Raw genomic sequence first — 22,730 nt, 5'->3', positions numbered from 1 at the left:
ACAAAACATTGAAGTATGTTTACTGTACTCATTTTTTTACCTGTGATATTAAGTATGCTTTTACAAATGAGAAATGGTCTACAGTTAGGTATTTTTAGACTTCTGAACAAAAACATTACTAAATTAAGAATATTTGAAGATAACTTTAAGCATGTAAATAAATAGTTTTCCTCAAATGCTAATTTGTGTTCCTAACAGACCCAATGGTGCTTAGTATGGACCCAGCCCACGCCCTTTTGAAGAGACTTCTCGCTAAGAATTCAAAGGCTGCTGCAATCTCTGGCAAGGTCACACCCTCATCTGAACACTCAGAGGTAAGCTAACATTGCTTCTCACATTAAGACATGCACTACTGTTATGGCCTAGAATAAGACTTTAAAGAAGCACCTGTTAAAGGTGCATTGTGTGAGATTGGTTATTGCCTGATTTCCCATGAACGAGCTTCTCTGCATTTTACACCCGTCAAACACATGTTGATCAGTTTAAAACTATCTGTGATTTGATTGGCAATTCTTTGATCTCAGCTTTGAAAACATTCTTGTAAAGTGGTACCAAAGGTAATGATTTTAAATGAGGGATTTTTATCGACATCATGAAAAAATATTTTTTTACTTTCATGTGCTTACATCTTGATCTGACAAAGTGTAGCTTCAAGGAAAACTATAATTGGTTTGTAATATCTTAGCCTGTAAACCCTCAAAGTATGTATTTTCTTCATACAAATTAACTTCCATAGTGAGAAATTGAAATTTAAGTGCTTTGTTAGCCAGATTTTTCATTAAAAAAATTCGGGTTATAGAATGGCGAAAACTGGGCGGGAGTTAACAATTCTGCGTTAGAAGTTTTCATTTTATGTAATAAAATCAAGAGTTTTTATCCAATGGTAATTAAACTTGGTCAGCTTATTTGTCGGCACGTTATCTTGAATATATATGAATATGGGTCATCCCGGGTCAAATTTTAGGTCACTAGGTCACATCTTAGGAAAATCATTCCACGTCATAAATTCAATTTTTTTTGTCAAATTTTTATGAAACTTGGTCAGAATATTTGTCTGCATAATATCTTGAAAGTTTTTTAATATGGGTCATCCCCGGTCAAAATCTAGGTCACAAGGTCAAATCTTAGGGGAAAGAATTCCTCAGCCATAAAAATTCATTATTTTTTGTCAAATCTTTATGAAACTTGGTCAGAATATTTGTCTACTTGTTGTCTTAAACATTTGTGAATATGGGTCACCTCAGATAAAAAAAACTAGGTCACTAGGTCAAATCTTAGGAAATATTTTCCTGATGTCATGAAACTTTTACATTTTTTTTTCTCCAGGATATTTTAGTCACATTAAAGTATAATAGATTTTCAAGAAACTTTTACATTTTTTTTCTCCAGGATATCATTGTCACATTAAAGTATAATAGAATTTAAGCATAAATTACACTTTTTTACTGCAGGATATTGATTTTTTTTTCGATTTTCATGACATTTGGTTACTTTACATACATACACACACACACACACACACACGCACACACATGCTTTTACACTGGCACACTCACACCATTGACCTGTCAGCACCACAGTCAATGATTGTATTTTCAGGATCTTAATATTTTCCTTCTTTTGTGTTTAAATAGACACGCCCTTTTGTGACTTGAACTGTGCTTTAGGATACATACAGTATTTGTGCCAGAAATTTCAGACTTTAAAAATATTTGTGTACATGAAATCTTAGATGATCAAGTGTGTCATCTAGGGTCAAAATTTAGGTCTCTGGGACATATGTTATTGGAAAAGCTGATGTATTTATAAAATGTTCATTTTTCCTCACACAAATGGAATAATTTCTGTTCATCAGGCTATTTGTATGAACGATATCTCCGATAAATATAAATATGGGTCTTTTTGGTTAAAAATACTAGGTCACTAGCTCAAATCCTCGGTTTGCAAAATTGCATCACCAAATAAAAATCCGGCTTTAATGCGGCGTTGCCGCATTGGCGTCTTGTTTGATAATATGCGCTTTTTGTAATGATTGATTTCTTGCACTATGCTCCAAGAGAATAGAAGCTGATGGGGCTATATCATTTCAGGACTTATTCTTCAGTTCATGGGTAATCTTTTATAAGCTATATGGTGTACAAGAATGTTTGATTTTTGCTTTGATGATAAAACTAACCTTTGGTGAAGTGAAAATAATGTGTTTTGGTTGGAACTGCATTGATTTGAGCCATTTTGATAAATAATTGGTTTTCTTGTATTCAATGGTTGAAATTTTTGTCTTCGTCTTTGCTGTTTTGTTTACTCTTGATAGTATGTCTGATATTCATCTTGAAAGGAAAGAAGGTGAGTTATTGTTGAAGCCTTAGTTTCAGTGTTGGTTGGCACAAACTTAACCTTGGCCATGACACTAGTCAAGGTTTTTTTGCTGTGCTTACTTTGAAGTAAAGGGTAATGACCAGGGCTTCTAAAAAACAGGCAATTTGCCAGTCTGGACAAATTCAGTTTCAAAGTGTCAAAAAAATCGGTCCGAAATTTTCTCATTTTTAGCTCTACTGGCCAAATGCCAGAAGAGCTTATGCGATGGTAATGTGTACGTAGTATTTGCGTCCGTGTGTCTGTAAACAATTCCTTGTTAACACGAAACAGCCTTCAGTTTTGACTGTATTTCGATGAAACTTGTACAGTAGAAAGCCATTAGAGCTTGGTTCCTTTCGAAAACCAGCTAGATCTGCCCATGCATGCATGATTATGGACCTTGAAATGATTAGATTATTGGCGTTGATAGTATAAAAAAATGCTATTGTGTAAAAAATGCTTGCGCACATGATACAGTCTTCAGTTTTGAGTGTATCTTGATGAAACTTGTACAGTATTCAGATATCCATAAGAAAACAGTGATGTTGACCACACAAACCCAGCCAGTAGAGCATAGGCCCTTTTGGGCCTCTTGTTTTATAATTTCGGTCCAAAAAGTTAGTAAAAAATGTAATACACAAACATTCCTGTGTCATTCACACATTCAAAATTAGCCCCAATAAAAGTGTCCTAGTTACCATCAGACCAATGCCACCAGTTGTTTTTTCCACTACGCTGAACATTCGATACCTGTTAATATTAGCAGACACTTACAATTTGTCCAAGCACGTGTACTGGTAGGTCGCAGAAGACACAATTAAACAAATTATGTTTTAACCCTTTAGCACATAGACAAGTGGCCAGATTACACCTATCAGTCAATAGCCATCTTACTGATAAGCAGTCCTTATCTGTATAGGTACTTTTCAGGATATTCGAAAATGAGCAAATGAATACAGCAGTATGACCTTAAAATCAATATTACTCCAAATAATTGTTTCCAAATATTTTTTATGTGAATACATTTTTTATAGGTAATTAATTTATCTAATAAATGGTGTCAATGATGAAATATAAAATTCTTTTATTTCATCTGTAAATGCATTTCCAAGATGGAATTGTAACATTTCTTTGAAATGTCATAATTGCATTAAATCAAAGGGTAATAATATGCTGGGATCCATCTAAATTTTATTACCCCTATCATAAAAAAGACACATCTGGATTAAAAAGCCGACAATTGATGTTCTTGTGTATAATACACAGAAATGTGGCAGGAATATCCGGTGTCATCCAGCTGAGAGATCCAGTCCAGAGTGTCTGTTTAACTTTATTACCCCCTCATAAAATTCTTTACAAAAAGAAAGCTGATAAAGGTTTTCCAAGTAATGAATAAAAAGATCTAAATCATCAAAGGCATGCACAAATGTTGTTTACTTGACCTATTTTACGACCGGAACCATGCTGGCCATGGATTAGCTCAGCAGAAAATTTACTCATCATTTTCTCAGCTACTTATTGTTTCCATTGTTTGTAACACAAAATATTATCTACAAATAATTATTATCTTTATTGATTTCAATGGTAAATTAAACTGACATAATTATTTCATTGATTTACGCATCAATGTTTTGGGGGAAATTCCATACTGTACAGTACTGCCATTCCTTGAGGTTTTATTACGTCACAGTAGGATCTCACACCTGTGATTGGCAGTATAAATAATGACCTTCAAGTTTTAGCAGACGACATTTTCGAGGGAAAATCAATACACAAAAGGTTAATCTTCAGCTTTATAAACATCCGCGATATTGTTTACAAAAAGAAAGATGCAATATTGAAGTATTGAAATGACCCTATTGAAATATGCGGGAGATGCGTTTACATCCAGTAGTGTATAGGGTCGGCCAGATGCGTTTACATCTGCTAATGAGGTATGTCGGCCTATCTCGTATACATGCGCTAAAGGGTTAATTATGTGCTTGCAGCTATCCTGATAAGGTTTTAAAATCTGTCCATATTTTCACATCTATTTAGCAATCTGCTATGTCCTAGATGATAAGTCCTAGCCCTTAAGGATATCAACAGCGACACGCTTGATTAACTACAGAGTCGGAAACCTGTGTGCGCCGCTTACTTCATTTTGATACACTGTAATGAAAAATGAAAAATTTGTTGTCAAATCAAACTTATAGCTAGAAGCGCTGATTATAAATCTTGATATATATGATTATTCAAGATCATCAGTTGAATGTACACCCACTGTAGTAGCATTAAGCAAATAAATCATAATACTGTTTCACTTTTTGTAGTCTGAACACTTCCCGCTGGCCACAGTTAATTACAATCACAGCGGGAGGGGGGGGGGGGTGTTTGACGGGTCCAGAGACCGATTTAGGTTACAAACATTTAGAAGCCCTGGTAAAGACTACAGTCTGCGTGATTGGCTTATACATTATTACATAATATTAAACTTTTGTAGAGCAAATATCACCGATTGGATGTATCAAGTCATTCTTTTGTATGTAGTTTTACAGCAGCTGGTGTTATTGTATGTAGTTATACAGCATCTAGTGTCCTGATATTGTATGTAGTAATACAGCATCTAGTGTCCTGATATTGTTTGTAAGTAGAAACTCACTAAACCGGACAAGGTCCGGACTGGGCAAAATTTTCGGTTTAGTGAGGATTCCAGTTCAGTGAGGATTTGATGTACGGAGTAAGTTTACTCAAAATATTAACTGAGTTAACCTTTAAAGGGAAGTTGAAAGCTAGAATAAAATGAAAACACATAAAGATAACATTTATTTTACATCAATTCTTCGACGTTTAGACGGAGGTTGAGACATGATTAAAGCACATGCAAAAGTGATGAACATAATTAAACATTTCTGCGTTTTTATAATCATCTTTTTTTCCAAGTCTTAAAATAAAACAACTCTCGAAAATGACCACTTTATCACCAATTAAAGTTCTTGATTTGAGTAACAAACAAACAAATTATCCGATTATCTGTAATTTAATGCATGTTAAGTATGTTTGATAGTTTAATTAACGCACCGCTCTAATTTGATTCAATCATAGAAGTAAAACAACCCTCCAAAATGATCACTAAATAACCGTTTCTAGTTCTTTATTTTCTACAACAAACAAATGAATGTTCCAATCAATTTTCTTTTCACAAGTTTGATTATCGTGCGGCAGTCAATCCACAGAGCAATCATCATTATCGATTATCAAGTTAACACAGCATCACAGGTGCAATATTTAACGACGCACCGGCAGTCAAAACAAAATGACACACGATTCGCGAATTCCTAATACACAAAATCATTTTGACATGTTGGAACAAATATCTGTCCGGTTTTGTGAGGTAAAATTACGTTGACAACTAACAAATTTTCTCAATTTTTTGTCCGGTATCCGGAATTCTGGGGTTCCGGTTTTTTAGGGATTTTTAAACATTGAAAATAGAAGGGGAAAACCGGGACTCTGAAAAAAGTTTGGTATCCCGAGGATTCCGGTTTTGTGGAGTTCCAGTTTAGTGAGCTTCTACTGTAGGTAAACAGTGTCCTTATATTGTATGTAGTTATACAGCATCTGGTGTCCTGTTATTGTATGTAGTTATACAGCATCTGGTGTCCTGATATTGTATGTAGTTATACAGCATCTGGTGTCCTGATATTGTATGTAGTTATACAGCATCTAGTGTCCTGTTATTGTATGTAGTTATACAGCATCTGGTGTCCTGATATTGTATGTAGTTATACAGCATCTGGTGTCCTGATATTGTATGTAGTTATACAGCATCTGGTGTCCTGATATTGTATGTAGTTATACAGCATCTGGTGTCCTGATATTGTATGTAGTTATACAGCATCTGGTGTCCTGATATTGTATGTAGTTATACAGCATCTAGTGTCCTGATATTGTATGTAGTTATACAGCATCTGGTGTCCTGATATTGTATGCAGTTATACAGCAGCTGGTGCCCTTGCCCTGATATTGTATGTAGTTATACAGCATCTGGTGTCCTGATATTGTATGTAGTTATACAGCATCTGGTGTCCTGATATTGTATGTAGTTATACAGCATCTAGTGTCCTGATATTGTATGTAGTTATACAGTATCTGGTGTCCTGTTATTGTATGTAGTTATACAGCATCTGGTGTCCTGATATTGTATGTGTTATACAGCATCTAGTGTCCTGATATTGTATGTATTGTACAGCAGTTGTCCTGATATTGTATGTAGTTATACAGCATCTGGTGTCCTGATATTGTATGTAGTTATACAGCATCTTGTGCCCTGATATTGTATGTAGTTATACAGCATCTGGTGCCCTGATATTGTATGTAGTTATACAGCATCTGGTGTCCTGATATTGTATGTAGTTATACAGCATCTGGTGTCCTGTAGTTATACAGCATCTAGTGTCCTGATATTGTATGTAGTTATACAGCATCTGGTGTCCTGTAGTTATACAGCATCTGGTGTCCTGATATTGTATGTAGTTATACAGCATCTGGTGTCCTGAAGTTATACAGCATCTGGTGTCCTGATATTGTATGTAGTTATACAGCATTTGGTGCCCTGATATTGTATGTAGTTATACAGCATCTGGTGTCCTGATATTGTATGTAGTTATACAGCATCTGGTGTCCTGATATTGTATGTAGTTATACAGCATCTGGTGTCCTGATATTGTATGTAGTTATACAGCATCTAGTGTCCTGATATTGTATGTAGTTATACAGCATATGGTGTCCTGATATTGTATGTAGTTATACAGCATCTGGTGTCCTGATATTGTATGTAGTTATACAGCATCTAGTGTCCTGATATTGTATGTAGTTATACAGCATCTGGTGTCCGATATTGTATGCAGTTATACAGCATCTGATGTCCTGATATTGTATGTAGTTATACAGCATCTGGTGTCCTGATATTGTATGTGTTATACAGCATCTAGTGTCCTATTATTGTATGTAGTTATACAGTATCTGGTGTCCTATTATTGTATGTAGTTATACAGCATCTAGTGACCTGATATTGTATGTAGTTATACAGCATTTGGTGCCCTGATAGTGTATGTAGTTATACAGCATCTGGTGTCCTGATATTGTATGTAGTTATACAGCATCTAGTGTCCTGATATTGTATGGAGTTATACAGCATCTAGTGTCCTGATATTGTATGTATTGTACAGCTTTTGTCCTGATATTCTATGTAGTTATACAGCATCTGGTGTCCTGATATTGTATGTATTGTACAGCAGTTGTCCTGATATTGTATGTATTGTACAGCAGTTGTCCTGATATTGTATGTAGTTATACAGCATCTGGTGTCCTGATATTGTATGTATTGTACAGCAGTTGTCCTGATATTGTATGTAGTTATACAGCATCTGGTGTCCTGATATTGTATGTATTGTACAGCAGTTGTCCTGATATTCTATGTAGTTATACAGCATCTGGTGTCCTGATATTGTATGTATTGTACAGCAGTTGTCCTGATATTCTATGTAGTTATACAGCATCTGGTGTCCTGATATTGTATGTATTGTACAGCAGTTGTCCTGATATTGTATGTATTGTACAGCAGTTGTCCTGATATTGTATGTATTGTACAGCAGTTGTCCTGATATTCTATGTAGTTATACAGCATCTGGTGTCCTGATATTGTATGTATTGTACAGCAGTTGTCCTGATATTCTATGTAGTTATACAGCATCTGGTGTCCTGATATTGTATGTATTGTACAGCAGTTGTCCTGATATTGTATGTATTGTACAGCAGTTATCGTTACACATATTTAATGGAAACATAGAGTTAATCCACTTCCTAAACAGACTGTATGAAGCAATTCAGTCAACTTGATATACAGCCCACATAGTGTATCCAGTTGTATGTGTGTGTCAGCAGGACTCTAACGATGTAGGGAGTATGCAGCTGACACCGGAGCAACAGCGACAGTTAGAAGAGATAGAGAAGATGCCCCTTACCAAGGAACACTCCATGCTTGACTCTACCCTCATAGATATCAACGACCCTGATATTGGTATGATACATTTGATATACAATTACTTGCCATTTGTACAGTTCTCAAATAATTGATTCTGTAAGCAGGTATTAGTTTCAGATAGTATGAAGGAGAGAGATAACATTGCAATTGAATGCTAAGAGGTCTACTAAATTTTGTACAGTATTATGTGCAGTAAAAATAATGTAAAGTGAATCCTTGTCTTTTGCAGATGCAAAGCGTCAGGAGTTTGAACGTCGAAGGAAAGAGTTAGAAGACATGCGTAAAGTTAAACGTAAGGGTACTGATGGGACTCCTAAGAAGCGGACAAAAAAGAAGAAGGACACAGGACAGCAACAGGTCGTAGCCCTGCAGGGCCATGACCCCCTGGGGATATTCGAGCCACCCAGTGGGGCAGACAAGTCCCTTGCACACGCTCCAGTTTTCCCTGGTATTACTCATGCAATATTTGAGTGGACTCTTGATCTTTATCTGCCCTTTTTATGTCACTAGCCTGCCATTGCAAGAATTATTAAAGGAAATATGTTTTCGGGCGGCAACATCAACCATCGGTGTTTAACACTTTTTGTCTAGTCTCTTACTTAGCAAGCCATTCATTTCAGAGTTGTGGCCCTTGAAGTTTCAAAATTGTATTATCTCTTTTGGGGATATAATGTTTCAGTGTTTTCAATAAACAGCCACATTCTACTATTCATTCAGTTGTTATGCCCCTATTATTATCAAAACTTGACCAAATTCACCTTGTATGCTTCCCAAATTCAATCATTTCTTTAAGGAATGAATTGCGGGGTTGATGTCATTATCAGTGTATGAACGCAATTGGGCTGGTCTAAAGGACTCCACACGTACTTTGACCAGCCAAATTGCTTTCATATCCCCGATAATGACATCAACCCCGCAATTCGTTCCTTATATTTACACCAATAGTTCATTATTTTATTCAAGAAACGTTAAAAAAATACTTCATTTCATTTTGGATTATCTTTCAGTAATCCTTTCTTACCCATTCTGTAAATAGCATGACTCGACTGTTACCGGAAACTTCTTTTTCAAATGACGTCACAATAACACGGGAAAAGATCAACCACTTCAAATCACTTTTAAACGTAAAATTGAAACACTTTTGGCAACAAAACGTTTAAAATATAATAACTTAGCACTTTCTAAAATGTTGATTTATATTTTACGGGACCTGCTGACGCAATACAAACAATAACAAGATCAATGGTTTTCATGTATATTGTTATGCGATGAATTGCGATCCGAACATATCCGAAGATGTTGCGTTCATCAATCGATTGAAGAAATGCAGTTCATTTAAGGAATGGAAGTAGAGGTGTAAATATTATCTAATGATTACTGAACTAATGATTACTGAACTTGATAACATCGTCTTAAGCTGTTGTATATCCCTATTAAGTTAAAAAGCCTGCCAGATTGCAACATTCTTTGTTATTCCCAAAAGGGCTCAATCAGGTGACAGAATTTTAGCTCTGACCAGAAATCATTCTTTACCATAAGCTGATCATAGCAACTGAAGAGCTAACATAGCATACATTTCTTTGCTCAACTTGCGCTTAAATGCATTCATTGTAGTAAATAGTTGATGCTACATTTATAGAACTGTAAACATTAGGATTCACAAGTTATTGTGATTAAAAGCAACATTGTAATATTTTAAAGGTGTAACATTCTATGTTGTGCTCATATACTGGAAACAAGTACAGCTTTAACATTGTCTAACATATTGCTATTAATACTGCAGATCACAAGTGTGTCCATGAAATGTCCAAAGTAGTAAATATTTGAAATGATGATCTTTACAATGTTGTGAGCAATCTGTTCTGTTTGGGTGTTTTGAAAGCTGACTGTTAGGTGACTTTGCCTCAAAGTAGTAATATTAACTAACATGTGTATGTTCTGTGTTGAAGGTGGTGGAGAGTTTGGTGTAGTATCCCCGCCTGAGGTTAAGGGGAAGAAGCGTCGTAAAAAGAAGGAAAAGGTTGTAGAGGGAGGTGGGGAGGGGGTGGCCCAAGAGAGCCTGTATGAGACGTTCAACCTTCAGCTCAAACAGCTACCCCCTGTGCCCCTTGTGGAGCCCTTCGTTGGACACATGCATGCCATCTGCTCTCCAGCAGGTGCAGCTCATGATGCTACAGGTAAATTGTTCCTTGTTATGCACTTTGTGATTTTTAATGTAAATTGTAAAATCTTCCTAAAAAAATGTTTACACTGTGTTTTTTTATCTTATTACAAAATTGGCATGTCACATGACTCTCTGATTACTTTTAATTCTATGTTGTTTATATACTTATCATTTGCATTTTTTTATTTAAGATTTTTTTTGGTTTAAACCACTAGACCAAGAGGCCTTTGATAAATAATGGCAATATTTTGACATCTTGACTGTAGATTAATAACATCATATTATAATGTCTATCAACCACTCACGCAACAACAAAGCATGAAAATTGTGATCTTCAAAGACGATATTTGGGCAAATATCCACATTTCCCTGAAGAGATCCAGCTTTAAGTATTTTATTTTTAACACTCCTTATGATCTGCCACACCTTATTTTGGCATACACAAAAAGTGCATTTTACAAAACATGAGCAAATAACTGATTTTTTTATTGAAAAACATTGATGCTATGCTCCGCCCACTTATCTGCCTCATAAGCATACAGTCAGTGGACTGGTTTGGGATTTTGATGGTATTTCCCATACATTCTTTTTTTAAAAAGCATCGTGTGGACCTCAGGAATTTATCATACATTATATGAGACTCTTTCATAGTCATGTACTGACCTTCATTTTTTTCTAATTATTTAATCCTAAGTGGCACTGAGGTTTTAAATCTTATGATTTTGCCATATCATTCTAATTTCTGAGTGCATATTGTATTGTCCAGGAGAGAGCCAGTTGTGTGGTCAGTTTGGTTGTATGAGTGCAACGGAGCAGCAGACAGACTTCTATGACGAGTTACTGCTGGGGAACGCCTCACCCACACAGCTCAACATGCAACTCAACACCTTGAAGAAGGCAACTGAAAAAACAGACATTGTTGCTGGTAAACTACACTTCTCACTTTGCATATTTTATAGTTGGTTCTGGTACTTTAACAATATTTCAAAGCTTTTTATACATCCACAGAAATTTTTTGGAGATATAATTATAGGAGTCATCTTGTGGTTTGGTCTACAGTTGAACACCTTTAATTCGAAATCGTAGGGACCCAAAAATTTATTTCGGAATAGCGATATTTCGGATTAACAGTTTTTGGAAAATGACTGCGTTCGCGAATTATAGATGACGTGAAATACTAAGTCTTGAAGATTGAAATGTTGGTTACACGAAACCAATACGATACATTCGGTTTGAATGATCTTTCATATACAAAAATATTTGTTTATTTATTGTTTAATAAATGACAAATAATTCGTTATTATACTTATTTCCTATAAACAACATAAAACAAAACAAAATGACATCACTTGTATCTATTCCAAACATAGCACAGCTAAAAAGCATGTTTAAATAGCACTGAAATTACACGGTATTTACTCAGTATCGATCGGTTTATGATGTAATGTCTCGCTGCACTCTGTTGATTCTGTTGATGTGTTTCTCAGTCACCTATCCGTCCAGTTTATTTATGGAGTCATGTACTACATCACCAAAATGAATATCTCATTTTCTGACATTGATGTGTGTAACATACGCGTGCTAAATGTCATTCTTTAACAAGCGCTAATTGTGCTCCATTGTCACCTCAAGTCGATGCCCGAGTGCATTTGCAGTATGATGTGAAAAACTATGACATGATCGAGTTTGAAATATGAATTGATAAAAAGGTGTGAAATACCAAATCGGGACCGTATTTTTTACTTCGGAATAGCGATTATTTCGGACTAGCGAGGAGCAGTATTATGTATTAGGTGATTTTGCAATGAGTGTCACAAATGTTCACTACATGGTGATTGCACATTCCACCCAGGACATTGAAGCTCAAGGTTACTGAGGCCAGACTTGATAACTTTTATATTATTGTTTAGGTGTGCTAGAGGATCAGCAACGTTACAAGATGATGGTGGATTCCATCAGTAGTGATAGTGAGAGGCTGTCCCCACCTTTTGTGCTGGCCAGTCTTGGTGCGCCACGGGGCTCTGTCCCAATCTTTCCACCTCACCCAAGAGTCCAGCCAAAGATGCCTCCACCAAAGCAAGTCTTGTCATATATCTGTGGATTTTTTTTTTCAATATTTACTTAAAATTTGATTCTATTTGCTTAAGAGCATATGATTGTTGTATCAGTTTTGTAAACATTTAATTGTCTGCTAGAGCATTATAATTTATGATTTTCATAATATTTTCTATGTGATAGGATGAGTGGAAGTCCAGACTCAATGATATGTTCATCCTCCCCTGAGACAGGCTTTGGGGATGACGATAAGGGTGTATTCCCCATGTTGAGACCAATAGAGCCAGCAGTTAATGAAGGTGAGGTGCGCACATCCCCTACTGTGCCCCTCCTCCAGCCCCTCCCTCTCAAGGCCCCAACTTTTATGGTGAAAAAGGAACAGCTCACTGAGGAAGAGTTGCACATCCAGGCAGCCATCAAAACACCATTAAACGTACAGATACCCCCACAGAAAGGCAAACAGGAGCTCAATTCAGCCCTCTCTGCTCTAGCACGAAAAGAGATTGATCCAATCACAGGGGTAACGAGGTCATCCAAGGATTCTTCGGCTAATGCAGAGGTGTCTGTGACCCTGACATTGTCTGCAAAGGCTGCGGAGGATATAGGAGGAGTGCTCTCTGCTATTGCAGACCTACTTAAGATTGCAGCCCCACCAACATACAAAGTCAGCCGGAGCCCTTCACCAGAACAGCAGTTCAAGGCAACCCTTAAACGTGAGAACATTTTCTTTCTTTGTTACATACTGCTTGATGATTTAGCTGGTTAGTTTTTTAGAAAAAAAGGTTAGAAATTGTAATAGCTTGGTGTGGTCAGCAGCAGCATGCAAAACTTGAACCTCGCCCATAACTCAAAACCTGTTCATGCACATATATTTAGCAAAGGGAATAGATCTTGCATTAACCCTTACCACAATGTTAAGGCATTTGGCTGACTTTGCCACTTCCACATGTAAGCACTTTTGGCCAATTATATTGACTTCTGGATGTAAACGTGTATGAATGCATTTCAAACGGGTCATTTTAATATTTCAATTTTTTTTAAATTTCAAAGTTTCCTTTTGTAAATACATCATTGCTGTTTATTAAAGTAAAGTTAAGCATTATGGGTATTGAATTTGAGTTTAAAATCTTGCCGAATTAAAATAGAAGATGTTTAATTACACTGACTTTCACAGGTTTAGTTTTCCAGTGTGAGATAAATAGCACGAGGCCAAGAAGAATTTTTTTTACCCAAAGTCATTTATGCATATATCATCAAATAGATTACATCAGTTCACTTGAGCTTTAATTTACATATCCAGCATGGACGCAACGTTCAACACAGTCAAAATGTTATGTTACACTTGCTGTAGAGTAGGTCACTAAACAAATTTTGGCAACATTGCAAGCCTCTGGATGACACAACAGGGCTATTCATTGTGTAATGTTATGAGGGGGTCATAAACATAAAACAGACACCTGAGACTCGATCATTTTGCTGGATGACATGGGATATTCCTGTCATGTTTCTGTGTATTATACACAATCCGTAAATGGTCTTTTTTATGCCCCCCTTCGAAGAAGAGGGGTATATTGCTAAAATGCACATGTCGGTCGGTCGGTCGGTCTGTCCGTCGGTAGACCTAAGCTTGTCCGAGTGATAACTCAACAATTCCTGGACGTATGGTGTGATAATTTGTCAATGCCTCTACCCATGGCCCTCAAACTTAACATTTAGATTTTTGGTGACCAGCTGATGACTCCTATGGATTTTGAGGTCAAAGGTTATGGTCATAACACACCCTATCCTCACACTTTGAATGGTTATAATCTTAAAACTACCTCAACGGCATACAATGTCAGTGACAAATCAGCTGTCATTTTGGCATATTTCATTCCATTGGCCATATAATCCTGACAACATGGCGCTCAGGGGGGGCATAATGTTTGACAAACATCTCGTTTATGATGGATTGATAAAATTTAGCTTGATCTCAGCCTGTTTTTCCGGTTGGTTGAATTCAAATTAGGAAAGTAATGGCAGGGCTTTTTCTATAGTACCCATGGGTCCGACTCTCGGACCCATCCCAGGCCGTCAACCAATTCCTATATTTTCCTATATTTTTGAGAAATTTTCTCAAAACCTCCTGTATTTCCTATATTTTCCTATATTTTGGATTTTTTTCCTATATTTTTCTTAAAAAGGGATGCTGTTATGTTTGAAAACATTCAAAAGATTGATACTGCCTTTAGATATTGTTTATTTGCAGTTTCAGTTTGTTCTCCAAACCTTCACCATCATTCAGAATTGCTGTTGAACACCCATTGTTATCCATTTGGACACCTTTGATGAAGAGTATACCAAACATCAAAGCTTAAAGGTGTCCACTTTGATGACCACAGTTGTGTTGCTAGAGTATATTCTGCCTTGATGGAGAGGTTTGAGGAATGTTGGTTAAGTGTAACACAAAAATTATGATTATAGTAATTAAGAAAGTAAATGTTCACTTACATGTCTCTTAATGTTAATTTTTCAGCCTTAAAATTCCTATATTTTGCCCAGAAAAAGCCAAAAACTCCTATATTTTTGGTCAAAACTTGGTTGACTGCCTGCTATCCCCAAAGCAAAATATATTAACTTTTTCTCAATCTTCAGAAAAAAATCCTAATCAAAAGTAAAAAAAACACAAATGTACTGGTGTTCCTTCAACATCCCAATAAATAATGTAATGTAAAGTTTTGGGGATAATTGAATTCAGAAATCGTTGATTTTCATCACAGTCAGAGTTCAGTATGAAATATTATCTGTCATGATTTATTGCAATGGATATTTACACCCCAAGGATTGATATTTCAGCCATTTCAGGTCTTTTGAAAGGGATAAGAAACTTATATTCAATAACTTCCTCATTCGCAGGTGACTGAAGAGCTTGTTCTTTTAACTGTAAAACTTCCCAATTTGGGCATATTTCGCGACTCAAATTTCCCAAAATGGTTAGGGTCTGAAGGGTCTTTTTCCCAAAATTGACAGAAAAAGGTCTGAATGGGATAAGTCCATCTTCCAAACTGCATTTACAGATGGAAATAAATAATTTCATATTTTATCATTAACAACATTCACAAGATAAATTAATTATCTGTAAAAAACATACTCGCATCAAAAAAATGATCACAATTCATATAATATTGATATAAGGGTAATACAGGTATATACATTTGCACTTTTTCAATACCTATTAAAAGGGCCTATACAAATAAGGACTGCTTATTAGGAAGTTGGCTTTTGAGTAGGAGGTCTTTCTTCTCTGGCCACTTGACTATGTGCTTAAGGGGTAATTAGTATAGGATTATACATCAGGACCAAGTGAGAAAAAAGGATGAGCTTTGGCATCAGCTTGAAGTGTTGTTGTTATTATAATGTTTTTATTCTTAATACAGACAAAGAGGAGGCTTTCAGGATTCAAACCCTGCCCAAAGCTAAGCAGATTTCCTGCCAACAATGTGAAGTGGTTTTTGTCAATGCTGGCATTCACAAGAAGAAATCAGATATACCTTCCCTTACCAAAGAAGAAAGGGTAAGCTATTGTAAAATGCTGTAATCTGTGTCATTATGAGGCTTAAACTTGTGTGAAATATATCCCAATACAAAAGGAAATTATTCCTCATGTTGTTATTATACCCCCGCTTCACAAAGTAATGTGTGGGCTATATAGGAATCACTTAAGTCTGTCAGTCAATCCTGTTTTTAGCTCTACTATTCGAAGAATAAGGAGAGCTATACTACTCACCCAAGCGTCGGCGTCACGTCGGCATCACCCCTTGGTTAAGGTTTTGCCTGCAAGCACACATAGGTTAATATCTCAGCAACTACTTGAGGTATTGCATTGAGACTTTATACAATGGTACTCAACCATCCAACCTACTTAATTAACCAGGTAAGATAACTCTAGTTTGCATTTAATGCCAATAATAGGCCTTTATTATTTGACTTAGAAATTCTGGTTAAGGTTTTGCATGCAAGCACACAGGTTAATATCTCAGCATCTACTTGAGGTATTGCATTGAGACTTGATACAATGGTACTCAACCATCCAACCTACTTAATTAACCAAGTAAGATAACTCTAGTTTGCATTTAATGCCAATAATAGGCCTTTATTATTTGACTTAGAAATTCTGGTTAAGGTTTTGCGTGCAAGCACACATAGGTTAATATCTCAGCAACTGCTTGAGGTATTGCATTGAGACTTGATACAATGGTACTCAACCATCCAACCTACTTAATTAACCAAGTAAGATAACTCTAGTTTGCATTTAATGCCAATAATAGGCCTTTATTATTTGACTTAGAAATTCTGGTTAAGGTTTTGCGTGCAAGCACACATAGGTTAATATCTCAGCAACTGCTTGAGGTATTGCATTGAGACTTGATACAATGGTACTCAACCATCCAACCTACTTAATTAACCAAGTTAGATAACTCTAGTTTGCATTTAATGCAAATAATTGCCCTTTATTATTCGACTTAGAAATTCTGGTTAAGGTTTTGCGTGTAAGCACACATAGGTTAATATCTCAGCAACTGCTTGAGGTATTGCATTGAGACTTCATACAATGGTACTCAACCATCCAACATACTAAAATAATCAAGTTAGATAACTTTAGTTTGCATTTAATGCAAAATAATTGCCCTTTATTATTCGACTTAGAAATTCTGGTTTAGGTTGTGCATGTAAGCACACATAGGTTAATTTCTCAGCAACTACTGGATGTATTGCATTAAGACTTTATAAAATGGTACTCATCCATCCAATCTACTTAAATAACAAAGTAAGATAACTCTACTTTGCATTAAATTAAAATAATGGCCCTTTTTTCATTCGACATAGAAATTCTTGTTAAGGTTTTGCATGTAACCACTTTTAAGTCAATACCTCAGCGAATACATCATGTATTGCATTGAAACTTTACACACAGGCTCCCAACCATTTAACCTTCTTATTTAATTAAGTTAGATAACTCTATCTTTCATAATATTATAAGCTTTGCCCCTTTATTATGCGACTTCCAATTTCTGGTTAAGGTCTTGCATGTTAGCACACATAGGGTATTATCTCAGCAATTACTTGATGTATTGCATTGAGACTTTATACAATGGTATTCACCCCTGTGAAATGTTTAGTCATTCTTCATGAAGTATTCATGAAGTATTCAAGAATGATTCATGAAGTTACTTCACGAAGACTTCAAGTGAAAAAAGTGAACAGAAAATGAGACTTTTTCATAAAAAACTCATGAAATGACAGTTCATGAAGCATGAAGAGACATATGCATGAATTATTCATGGTTTCATGCACAGCCCATGTTCATGAAAAGTTCATGAAGAGTTCATAGAGTTTAAAACAGGCTAAATACATGAAGTATTCATGAGGTAGTTATCTATCATGGATTTATTCATGAAATGATTAACAACTCTTGTTCATGAAGAGTTCAAGAACATATGACCAAAATTCTTGAAAATGAACTTCACGAAGACTTCATGTAATTTTTTGTTCATTATTTTAACGTTTCATTTTCTTTTCATGAATATTTTATTCGTGAATAGTGCATGAAGATAAAGGCTTGAAATTTCATGCACAAAATTGTTTGCATTTTAAGAATATTTCAAGAAGTAAGTTTGACCCATTAACTGCCTAATATATTCGCCAAAGGCTGATTATTTCATCATTACTACACATCCATTTATAACAGTTTTATTTTTTTATGACGCATAACACAATGAGTTAGAAGCTATTGAATTGCCCATTTCAGTCCTTGACATTTACATCTAGTCTCTGTAGACAGTTCCGTTTCCCTTAAATACACTTGATGATGAAACGCATCTGCGAATAGATTTTTTGCAGTCATTCTCCTCATGCTTGTTTTTGTTGAAGTGGTCTTTTCTTAACTCTGTAAGCTTTTGTCTGAGACTTTGACATCCATCTTCCAACCTGAAAAATATTTCTTTTTTTATTTGTACTGCCAACATTTCTAATAACTAACAGCCAGTTAATCAGTGCATATTAAGATTTCAATGTTGCAGGTATATTAATTAATGATAGCTTATTTTATTTGTTTGAACCAAAGAGCTCAAATTTATTGAGTCTGATTTTTATAAACATTCTCATTAGTGTTTGCCCGTTACAAATAAAATCCACTCCACACATCCAACATATTGTTTTCAAAATCAGAATGAAAATCTTACCATGTGCTTTAAAAAATAGTCTACTCACTAATGGGTTTGGCAATTTACGGCTTTGAATGTTTTTCTCCTTCACTGGTTGATTCTTTTGAGGACTGATGATTTGTTTGTAAGCTCCTTTGGGTTGGCTTTAATAGACGAAACAACATTTCAGACACTAAAATTTGCTTGCAAGGTCAAGGGGGCAGCGATGCAAAAGTCCATTGAAGGACCAAAATTTAAAATGTTAAAAAAAATCAATTTCTTCTTAGTTTTGAGGTTCAATATTTAACAAGCATGATTCATACCCATTTTTCCATTGCAACATGAGAAGCTGTAATTAGGAGTTGAGCATATTTTATGATATAATATTTTATCAGATTTCAAATCAAAATGCTATAGTGTCTTTAAACAAAAAGAGTATATTTGTGACTGAGTCATATTTATTGAAACTGTCCAATCAACAATGTCTTGGGGCTTTGTATTGATTGCAGCTATATTTAAAAAGATATTAACATATTTGTAACCCGGAAATGATTTCTCATCCACTACTTTTCATTATTTTCCTTTATTTTTTTTGACAAGATATGATAAAGAACTCACAACATTGTTGAATAGGTAGTCTGGGGCATTTTGACATATTAACAATGTGATAATGTCAACAGACTATTCTGAATGAATGTGAAAGTTTTTTATCAAAAATATTAATCTTCTATTGTAAAATTTGTTAACTCCTTACCACCCCAAATCATGTCCCCAAAAATATATGTTTCACTACCCAAAAAGATCGTTCCTCAAAACTATAAAAACTTTTTAAATTTTTTTAGTTTTTGACCTTCCCCACCCACTTTTGCATCGCTGTCGGCCCTTTACGGCAATTGATCCCTTTTCTAGACAATAATAGCTTACAAACGTTAAGAAATTATAAAAGCTGTTAAAATATAGAACAATGAAGTATGAGCTGTACGCTAGTCAAAAACAATCATTAAACTGTGTTTCTACACAAACGTATTTCGTATGTTTGTCGCGAAAATGTATTACAACAAAACATATTTGCTCATTACTTTAAAATGTTGCTGTGTTATATTAAACAATAATATATACGTAAAATATTGTTATAAAAGTTATTGAATTATACTCCTAACATCGCTTGAACTACCTTAAATAAACAAAACGACACTCCAGTTTATTTGGCGCATTATTTCGACAAACATGGTGGGAGTTCGAAATTACCTCCGCCAGTGAAGAGCGTTTCATCTTAAATGCGTAACCGTTAGAACATGACTATTTTGTAAATATTATATTTAACCTGTTTAAACTCTAATTAACCAGTGTTGATGGCAGGTGCTTGTCACATTGCCTGGATACAGTAATATATATATTTATTTATTTTTTATTTTTATTTTTTTTTTGGTCAAGATAATGAATATTTGTCATTTTAAAAAATATTCCACAATTTTTCATGAAAAAAGTTTACTAATATCTTTTTTTAAATGACATATATTCACTATCTTGACCAAAAAAATATATTAAAAATATAAAAATATATATGTAATATAATTTGGTCATATATTGTCAAAAGTATATCTCTCAGGTATAGGGTAATTTTGTTCCAGTTGTAATATACTGTTGTAATTAAGTTTGCTCGCTGTGCCCTTCTTATATTATTATGCACCAGTCAATTGTAACCATGGCCCCCCTAGGTCCGGGGAATAGCGGGGACTTCAACTTTCGGTCCAACCCCGGCTAAAATCCCCGCCTGCGGACACGAACAGATGGTAAAATCCCCGCCAAATGCCCCGCACCCCAGGGACTCTAGGTAAGGCCCATTCCCCGCTATATTTAAAGCGAAGACAAAACCACCGCATTCAACCGGCACTGCGGGGCCTCCTGAAAGGTAAAAACACGCCCTTTTCCCCGGAATACCCCCGGACCTGGGGGGGCCTCGGTTACAATTGACTGGTGCATTATTCTAACTATTATAACAAATTAAACACACACAAAAATTGCTTGAGTTCATTATTGTTAGTCGCGCAATCTTAATTTTATATGCTTAAGAAACAGCAGGCTTGTTGCGATCTTCATTTTTTTAAGATTACAAGACTGCAAGCTTGACGCAATCTGAAGCTTTACTAAGATTGTGGGGTGCTTTTTTGAAGCTAATGCGAAACATAAAAAGTTTGTAAGCTTAATTTCTTCGCACACATCTGCAAGCATAATATTTTAGGGCTGCAATCTTAATAAGGTCGCAGCAAGCTTGCGCAAACTTATGGTGAACTTGTCACGAGCTTGCGGCAAACTAGTATTTTGGTTTGGGCTGTGATATTATTAAGTTTAGCTTAATTTCTTTCAATGAAAGGCTCTAGGTCATTACATATATATTAAATTATTTTTTCTTAGGAATATTTCTAGACTTTTTAGAGATTTATTATTACATGTATAAGATATAAACTATAATTAGTTTTAAAAACTCTTCAAGTATGATTCATTTATTATTTCAAGAATGCTTTATGAATTTCTCTTATTCATTAAACCTTTGTGAAATTTCTGATGAATAGTTCATGAGTATTTTAAGGATATCAAGTTCATAAAATATTCATGATTTTTTTTTTGAACATTTCATGAATATTTCCAGAACTTTATGAATTCTTCAATAATTCTTCAAATCTTCATGAAGTGGGACGAGACCTCACTTCATGCAGAAAACTTCATGAAGAGAGCTTTAAGATTGTTTCAAGAATAGTTCATGAACTGTTCTTAAAAGTATGAAATATTCTTGACTTCATGCATTTCATTTTGCAGGGGCAACCACCCAACCTAATTGAATAACCAAGTTAGATAACTGTATTTTGCAAATAATGGACCTTTATTATCCCCCGCCGAATCGAAGATTTCGGGAGGGGGATATTGTTTTGGCGTTGTCCGTCTGTCATTCCGTCCTTCTGTCCTTCTGTCTGGTACCATATCTTGGAAGGCATTGATCAGAAAATGATCAAACTTGGTCAGAATGTTCCCCTTGATCATATCTCGACCACTTTTAAAAGTGGGTCACATTGGATCAAAACCTAGGTTAGTAGGTCAAATCTTAGAAAAATCTTTGGAACATACTAGAGGCATTATACAAGGTCAAATATTCATGAAACTTAATCAGAATGTTTTCCTGGATGAACTTTTGGTCGGAAATAAAACTGGGTCACATATGGTCAAAAATTAGGTCACTAGGTCAAATCTTACAAAAATCTTGTCCGGAATCATATCATGGTAATGATTGGTCAAGTTATGTTCAAAATTGGTCATGATGTTAACCTTGATGAAATATGGACCACTTAAAAAAGTGGTCACATGGGGTCAAAAACTAGGTCAGTAGGTCAAATCTTAGAAAAAAAATTGGAACATACTAGAGGCATCATACATGGTCAAATATTCATAAAACTTAATTAGAATGTTTTCCTTAATGAAATCTTGGACTTATTTAAAAATGGGTCACATATGATTGAAAATTAGGTCAGAAGGTCAAATCTTAGAAATGTTTGGTCCGGAATGGAAATGATTGGTTGGATTATGTTCAAACTTGGTCATCCCCCTTGAGGTCACTAGGTCAAATCTTTCAAAAATCTTGTCCGAAAGCTATTTTATGGTGGTGTTTGGTCTGATTAAGTTCAAAAATGACCAGAATGTTCTCTTAGGTTAAATTTTGACTGCGTTTTAAAATTGGGTCATATGGGTCAAAAACTAGGTCACTATCTCATATCTTACAGAAATCCAGAAATCTTGGGAACACTCTAGAGGCAATACATCTGCTCTAATTTCCATGAAACTTAATCAGAATGCCTCGATGAAATCTTGGAATAGTTTGAAACTAGTAGGTCATGTGGGGTCAAAAATGAGGTCACTGGGTGAAATCTTAAAAAAACCTTGTGGACACTCTAGAGGC

General features: G+C 35.3%; 1 protein-coding gene across 7 annotated transcripts in view; it reads left to right on the top strand.

The window, feature by feature from the left end:
- Nucleotides 1–22,730, top strand: part of LOC128234614 (histone-lysine N-methyltransferase 2D-like) — a 258,013-nt gene that overhangs the window by 195,196 nt on the left and 40,087 nt on the right. For 5 of the 7 annotated variants that reach the window (XM_052948961.1, XM_052948960.1, XM_052948962.1 and 2 more), the window contains 8 exons: nucleotides 199–314; nucleotides 8,278–8,416; nucleotides 8,610–8,828; nucleotides 10,330–10,557; nucleotides 11,311–11,469; nucleotides 12,455–12,620; nucleotides 12,783–13,312; nucleotides 16,016–16,152. In XM_052948961.1, the coding sequence (XP_052804921.1) occupies nucleotides 199–314; nucleotides 8,278–8,416; nucleotides 8,610–8,828; nucleotides 10,330–10,557; nucleotides 11,311–11,469; nucleotides 12,455–12,620; nucleotides 12,783–13,312; nucleotides 16,016–16,152 (1,694 nt within the window). The remainder of the gene's footprint in view (nucleotides 1–198; nucleotides 315–8,277; nucleotides 8,417–8,609; nucleotides 8,829–10,329; nucleotides 10,558–11,310; nucleotides 11,470–12,454; nucleotides 12,621–12,782; nucleotides 13,313–16,015; nucleotides 16,153–22,730) is intronic. The other 2 variants (XM_052948963.1, XM_052948959.1) reach the window with 1 other exon arrangement.

Source organism: Mya arenaria, chromosome 5 (assembly GCF_026914265.1).
Source record: "Mya arenaria isolate MELC-2E11 chromosome 5, ASM2691426v1".
Classification (NCBI taxonomy): Eukaryota; Metazoa; Mollusca; class Bivalvia; order Myida; family Myidae; genus Mya; species Mya arenaria.
This window is presented reverse-complemented; position numbering and strand designations above follow the sequence as displayed.